A 7,024-nucleotide genomic window follows, 5' to 3' on the forward strand; every position below is an offset into this window, starting at 1 on the left:
ATGACAATGCAGTATAACTTTGACAAAATCTGAGATGACTAGTGCTTATTTGGTAGCTGCAGCAGACGTACAACATATATCTGTGTCACTTTTGTGTTTTTTTTTTTTTTTTTTTTTTTTTCCCTTCCTTCCTCAGAGTGAATGTAAGAAATAAACATATGGTGGATTTAAATGTGAGTAGTTCTAGTACCCGGCAATGAGAATATATGTATTTATTTAGCAGACACTTTCTCCAAAATGACTTACAATGAACTCATAACATTGCATAATAATTGAATAGCACTGGGTAATCAATCAGTGTAGAAGAACACTAGATCTAGACTACTTTTAAGGAATTAATTTGTATCGGTCATCAGTTACTGGAGGACCAAACATTATCAATAGCAGTCACAGCAATTATACACAAATAATGTGATGACAAAGGCAGGCATGTTTGAGTATTGGGGACATGCCCCACACCCTCTTCTTAATAAGATTGTGATTTTTACATGTATTCATCTAGCAGATGATTTTCCTCAAAACAACTTCTAAGGATAGTGTTACTAGCCAACACACCTTAGTCACCGCGGTGACTTACACTGCTAGATACACTACTTCCACTGGGTCACTCATGCATACCTCAGTAGAACACACACACACTCTGGGTGACTCGGCAATCCACCACTGGGGCATTTGTGTGTGTTTGTGTGTGTACAATGAGTGAGTCACCAATCCCTCTGAACAACATGCCTTTGGGAGGAGGAGACCCACACAGACGCAGGCAGAACATGCAAACTCCGCACGGGCGGAGCAGGGATCGAACCCACATCCTCTCGCACCGCCCAGGGGTCGAGACACACCGTGCCACCAAATAAAGTTGTGCTTCTTGTTCCAGGGAAATTACATTTATTCATTTTACTTACCATTGACTGACTTACAATGTAACATACACTAGCTACAATTATTTACCTAGAGCGGGGTAATTTTACTGAGGCAATTTAGGGTAAGTTTCTTGCTCAAGGGCACTGCAGCAAGAAGTGGGATTCAAACCTGGGATTTGTGCGATTAGCACACCTAATAATTATAATTTTCTGCTCCTGCATACGCTGCTCAGTGGTGCAGAGCTCGTCTCGAGCCCCTGTGTTATGTGGCGCGCGCGCGCGCATACTGACAGCATGAAACTGAAAGCGAAAAAAAGAGCAACCGCAGTGAGAGTCCGTGTGTGTGTGTGTCCCTGTGCTCTCGCGGTGACAGCGGCGACGGAACCCCCCCGCGACAACGGTCGAGCTCCAGCGCGCGCCGCGGTGCAGGCGCAGCGCAGGTGCGCGTCTCGCGCAAAGACTCGTCTTCTCTCCCGTGTTCGCGAACGACGCGCGCGCGCACACATTTACGTGCGCGCGCACGCACGCACAGGCCGGGTGTCGCTTCCACAGCTTCCGTTTAATTTGCGTGAGGAAAAAAAAAATAGAAAGTGCTTGTTCGTTCCACCGCTTGTCGCTCGACTCGTCGCCTGTTCGCTGAAGCGAAGGGGAGCTTGGCTCGTACTCGGGGGGTAATTCTGTCAGTGTGATGTGGGGAAAAATCCCCACCGACACTTTTGGTTTGTGTCTCTTCAGACGCACTGCAACAGGAAGCGTGTGTCGAACTCGAAATGATTTGCTGCTCTTACATGATTTATTCATTTGCTCGACGCCTTTCCCCCCCCCAACTTCTCTTCGACGTCGTTCAGCTTTAACTTAAACTTGTTTAAGCTGCCCACGTTTATTTACCCAATGCGGCTGGGTACTTTTTACCAGAGCGATTTAGAGTAAGTTTTGTTCAGGTACTGCAGCAGCCTGAGGTGGAGGAATTGGGAACTTCACTTCACTTCACTTCACCTCACCTCACCTCACCTGTGCCCTGCTTCGACTCCAAGCCAAGTGCGCAGGTATAGCCACTACCTTCTTATTTACCTTCTTTTTCCGGCCTCTTCTTTCACCAAGGCGACTTACACTGCTACACGGTGGACTTTACAGCAGTTTACCACTCATGATTCAGCTGTAGCTTTTCTCCAGCGATGATGTACAGTGTTAATCTACCTACAGTTATTTACCTGCTTATGCACCTGGGTAATTACTAATTGTACTGGAGAAATTCAGGGTAAGTACCTTGCTCAAGGGGTATTGCCATTGCAGGTGGGATTTGAACCTGCAACCTTTTTTGGTTAACAGCTGCCCAGGTACATCAGGTGATTTAACCATACAGTAGAGTAGATATTCTTACTGTATTGAAGCAGGGTTAGTACTGTGATGTTGGGGGACTGCAGCAAGAGAGGGATTTGAACCTGTAGCCTTCAGAAAGTGAGGACACAATCTGTTGTCTCTTGTGTAGGATGTTGCTGGTACAGGCTGCTATTGTAGTATTTTTCCATGCACAGTATGAGCTGGCATACTTTGATGTAATGTGAAAGTGAAAGGGCTTTACACCCAGAAAATGAATTATAAAGAGCACGATATAAATATATTTCATAACGCTGTATTTTTTTTTGTCCTGTAGATCTAGCATGATGGCAGCGGCTATGGCCAGCGAGGTGCCTCTGAAGAAAAGAAAGTTTGATAGCCTGAGCATGGGAGGCACAGAGGACCACATTTCTTGCTCCTTATTCAGCACCTCCAATCTGCTGCTCCACATCCCCCCCCACTGCAACTCTAGCCTCCCCGTGTGGCAGTGCATGCGTAGGGGCCAGGTCAAAGTGGCGTGGAACGAGACGCCGTACAGCATCAACATCTGTATCACCCCTCTCGCCGTGCCCCCCGTACGGCCCCCCCTGCGGGACCAGCCTCCGGGCCCGCTGAGTAGTGCGCCACCAGCCATGCCGCACAAAGGGGCAGAAGCTCAGAGGATCACAGATGATCATCCACAGCCAGCGGTGTTGTCCCACTCCCAGACCATAACCGTGCTATCGCCTCACTCTCTGTGCTCGGTGGCCCTGGTCCAGCCTCTAAATATGGGCCACTTGCTGCCCCGCCCCCAGGACCTGCCCTTAGTTCCAGGCAGCGGTGATGCCCCCGCACCAAAAAGCGGGGCCAAGCCAGCCGGTGGACCCCCCGTCGCACTGATCCAACCAGTGCCCAAGGCGGAGTGGGTTCAGCAGGCCTACTTCCACACCCGATCCATGGAGCGCGTGAGCATCTGTGACGATTTCCTCTTGGGTTGCTGCCCGAACCGGTCCGATTGCGCCCAGCACCACACGCCATATCCATTTCACTGGCAGCTGCGGCGCCACGACACCCACCAGTGGATCAGCACCTCGCACACAGCCCAGCTCAAGCTGGAGAGGCTGTACTGTGACGTAGAGCGGGACCACGCCCGGCTTAGTGACACGTGAGTGCAACCGTGGGCTTGGGACAGTTCTTCAAGTTCACGTAAAGTGCCTGTCCAGCCCAGCGCGTTCCAGGTCCTGCGTGTGGTGTAGTGCTGGGACTAAATACTAGGGATGGAAAGGATGCTGATTCGAGGTCCAAGATGGATGCTGCTGTTGTAACCTAGTGTCATAATTGCAGCAGGATCACTGTTTTGGAGAGAATGTAAAAGTGTAAAATGTACAAGTCACTTTAAATACAAGCATCTGCTAAGCAACTGAAATACAATTACACTTTTACTGTTTTTTTTTTTTTTTTTTTTTTGTAGTAGTAGTGAATTGTGGAACACAATGTGCATTTTAGGGCCACAATGGGTAGTCTAGTAATTAGAGCTGCTTCTTTTGGACGCAAAAGCTCATAGATTTGAATCCCACCCCCAAGTATAGTACCCTTGAGAAACGTACTTACCCTGAATTACTCCAGTAAAATTACCGAGCTGTATAAATGGGTAAGTAATTGTAAGTAGCTTCACGTTGTAAGCTGCTCTGGAGAAAAGTATCAGCAAAATTAATAAATGTTAATATTCATGAAGATTTGGATTTGTTGATGTTTCTTCAGGACAAAAGAATTCACGCTGCACTTTGACACGATGATGATAAAGAACTCAGAGCGGTACGATGCAGCCAGAAGACTCTCCAACACCAGTGACCCAAAGAGGAACCCCCACTTTCCCACTGAGTGGAAGTTCTGCTGGAGGGACTGCTTCACCTGGCAGTGCTACCGAAATGTACACCCTTTAAACTCTTATGTACCGCAGTCTGTGTTAATGTCAACTAGTGGTTAAGGACACACACTGGCAATTTTTAATGGTTGGTGCTTTAAATTTAGACAGAAAAACAGGTAGATGCATAAATGCTTCCTCCTAGAGAAAATTGCACACAGGTCCCTGCTATTAACACCACCAAGCAATCAGGTCAGCAGGAATATCTGAAATATGAAATGTCCAGGTGCATAAATTGGTATCAGTGCAGCAGGGAAAACGGTGCTTAAATCCGTTTTCTGCAATCACGGGGCATGAGCTAGAACCCTACTATAGTACCCTCCATCCCGGTACTCTGAGTTGATACAGTAAGAATTTCCCCGTATAAATAAGAATCTTAGCATACAAACTAATCTTAGAAGTCACATTGGAGGACAGTGTCAGATAAATAATGAAATTAAGTTGCTTCAGATTAACATTTTTAAGCATTAAAGTGAAAATATATCAATCTGCAGGTAAAGGCTAATCAAATATCCAAAGCACAGCCTCTATAGTGTTCTTGGTATGGGTAGAACTGAGGCATGGTGGTGCAGCGGGTTGTTTGTTTGGTCAGATGTTCGATCCTTGTTCAGTCTGTGTGGAGTTTCCATGGTCTCTTAAGGGTTTGACTCCACATTGCTTGTTGTCAATGAATCTTTGTGTCTGCTTTGCAGTGGCCTGGAATCCTGTCCAGGGTGTATCCTGTCTAGCTTAGTACCCTGTGCTTCCAGTATATGCTCTAGACCACCCTTTTCCTACCATAGGATGAGCAGGTATCGACAGTGAACTGAGGTCAGGGTCAACATTAATATGGGGTCTACAGGGCTGCTGTCTCACCTGCAGGATGTGTCCAAAGAGCTGCTGACCAAAATGGAAGCTGGAGAGACATGGTGTCGCTTCTTCATTGGGCAACAAGAGTACGAGGTGGACTTGACCAACCTGACCCAGAGGAATCTCTCCACAGGATACGAGCGCAAAGTACGATGCAGGCCCACCTTCCGCTCGCCTCTGTCTATCAAATCACACCTAAGGTATTCCTGATATCCTGTTTCCTGACTTTTTCTGGCTTCCCAATTCAATGTCCTCTATTCACATAATTATGACTTATGTAAATTATAGAAGCTTTCCTGCAAATGAGGACAGAACCAAAACAGTATTCACTCATTAAGTGAAGATATTAATTTTCAAAAATTCTGTCTGTTTGGTCTGTCCATCTGCTGTAGAACGGTCATCCTTAGTGAAGCGTCCCAGTCCAGCTGCCAAGTCCACCCCAACTTCAACTTAGACCCCCTGGCAGAATTCCTCAGCTGGTACCCACCTGTGTGGACTCCAGTTCACAACAAGGATTTTAGCCTGGTGGAGGTGCCGTTCGGGACAGAGGTGTACCAGAAAGTTCATGGCTCATTTCACAGCACCATGTTGGAGACCAAGGTGGAGATAGTCAGCATACAGCAGGTCCAGAACATCTTCCAGTGGGACAAGTATCGGAGGTGAGGGGGCTCCAATAGCAGGAACATTTGTAGGTCAAAGTGTAAGTGGAGGCTTTTGCCATTTAATGCAGAGCTGTGTGAAAGAAGGAATTTTAAATGTATATAATGCTGGTCTGAGTTAGTGTCAGCCAAGCACCTTATTAGCAAGGCTCAGGTGCTCACCAGGCCTGTTTTAGAATACAGTGCAATAAAATTTATTATTTTATAGCTCTCTATCCTGAAAGCAGGGGCAGCAGATAGCATAGTGGTTAAAGCAGCCACCTTTAGACTGTCTACCCTTTTGAATCCCACCTCCTGCTGCAGTACTGTTGAGTATGGTACTTGCACTGAATTGCTCCAGTAAAAATACCCGGTGATATAAATGGGTAAATAATTGTAGGTAGTTTAATATTCAAAGTGGCTCTGGGGAAAAGCATCAGCTAAATGACTACATGCAAGATGGACTTGGAGCGTTTTAGAGTGAGATGCAATCCTCCTCTTTATGCCGAGCATTGATAGTTTACTAGGAGATTCACTGTCATTCTAGGCAGAAGGAACACATGCTGAACCGCCACCCACATCTGAGAGACACCCTAGAGAGATACCTCTTCCATGGCACCACCGAAGATGCCGCCAAGGACATTTGCTGGAACAACTTCGACCCGCGGGTTTCAGGGAAGAATGGCGTAGTGTACGGCCATGGCAGCTACTTTGCCCGTGATGCCAGCTACTCCGACTCCTATGCCCAGGCGTCAACCAAAAGCCCTTACAAGCACATGTTCTTAGCCAAGGTGCTGGTGGGAAACATGAGCCTAGGGAAAAGAAAGTATTGCCGTCCGCCACCACTCGAGGGCAAAGTGGGCAGGTACGAGGCCTATGACACTTGTGTGAACCACCTCAACGATCCCACCGTCTTCGTGGTGTTTGACAATTGCCAGTGTTACCCCTACTACCTCATAAAGTACAAGCCACTATCTGATTCTCTTGATGCTTTCAAGTGAATATTGCAATAAACTGGTAACTAATCCTTATGTAAAGCTATATAGCAAAAGGATCTGATTCTGATACGTTACGTGCAGTCTCGTGCTTTTGTGCATACCCAGCATGAAGTAAAAAGTTTCCATTTCCTGCCACCTACTGGCTACAGTCTAGAGCTCCTTTTCCGTGCTCCTCCGATGCACTGAAGAGCGCAGCCGATGTTTCTGCAGTGAAGGAAAAGGATCTCCAGCCTGCTCCTAGTGGGCATGAAACCACACATTGCCAAAGCTTCAGACAGAGAGTTATATGTTAGGCACCACTTTATCATGAGGGAAGAGTATCCCACCAAATTATATTATGGTAAATTATGTTGACTTAATATATTGTATTGAAATTCTCAGTACTGTATTTTTCATTTACAATGTTACTGAAAGAAGGGGGGTTTATCATAAAATGTT

General features: G+C 46.6%; 1 protein-coding gene across 1 annotated transcript; it reads left to right on the top strand.

Moving 5' to 3' along the window:
- The first annotated feature begins 1,310 nt into the window (after nucleotides 1-1,310).
- LOC108920844 (protein mono-ADP-ribosyltransferase TIPARP-like) lies at nucleotides 1,311-7,002 on the top strand. The gene is made up of 6 exons (XM_018729893.2): nucleotides 1,311-1,906; nucleotides 2,515-3,342; nucleotides 3,939-4,107; nucleotides 4,963-5,150; nucleotides 5,343-5,609; nucleotides 6,136-7,002. The coding sequence occupies exons 2-6, from the start codon at nucleotides 2,522-2,524 to the stop codon at nucleotides 6,587-6,589; spliced, it is 1,899 nt and encodes a 632-aa protein (XP_018585409.1). The 5' UTR covers nucleotides 1,311-1,906; nucleotides 2,515-2,521; the 3' UTR covers nucleotides 6,590-7,002.
- The last annotated feature ends 22 nt before the right edge of the window (nucleotides 7,003-7,024 follow it).

This window comes from Scleropages formosus, chromosome 21, assembly GCF_900964775.1.
Source record: "Scleropages formosus chromosome 21, fSclFor1.1, whole genome shotgun sequence".
NCBI lineage: Eukaryota > Metazoa > Chordata > Actinopteri > Osteoglossiformes > Osteoglossidae > Scleropages > Scleropages formosus.

Excerpts from the sequence above, each read along its gene's own strand:
- LOC108920844 (XM_018729893.2), top strand. The coding sequence starts at position 2,522 with ATGATGGCAGCGGCTATGGCCAGCGAGGTGCCTCTGAAGAAAAGAAAG. Across the intron at positions 5,151-5,342 it reads TCTATCAAATCACACCTAAG|AACGGTCATCCTTAGTGAAG; the intron begins GTATTCCTGATA and ends CATCTGCTGTAG. Across the intron at positions 5,610-6,135 it reads CAGTGGGACAAGTATCGGAG|GCAGAAGGAACACATGCTGA; the intron begins GTGAGGGGGCTC and ends CTGTCATTCTAG.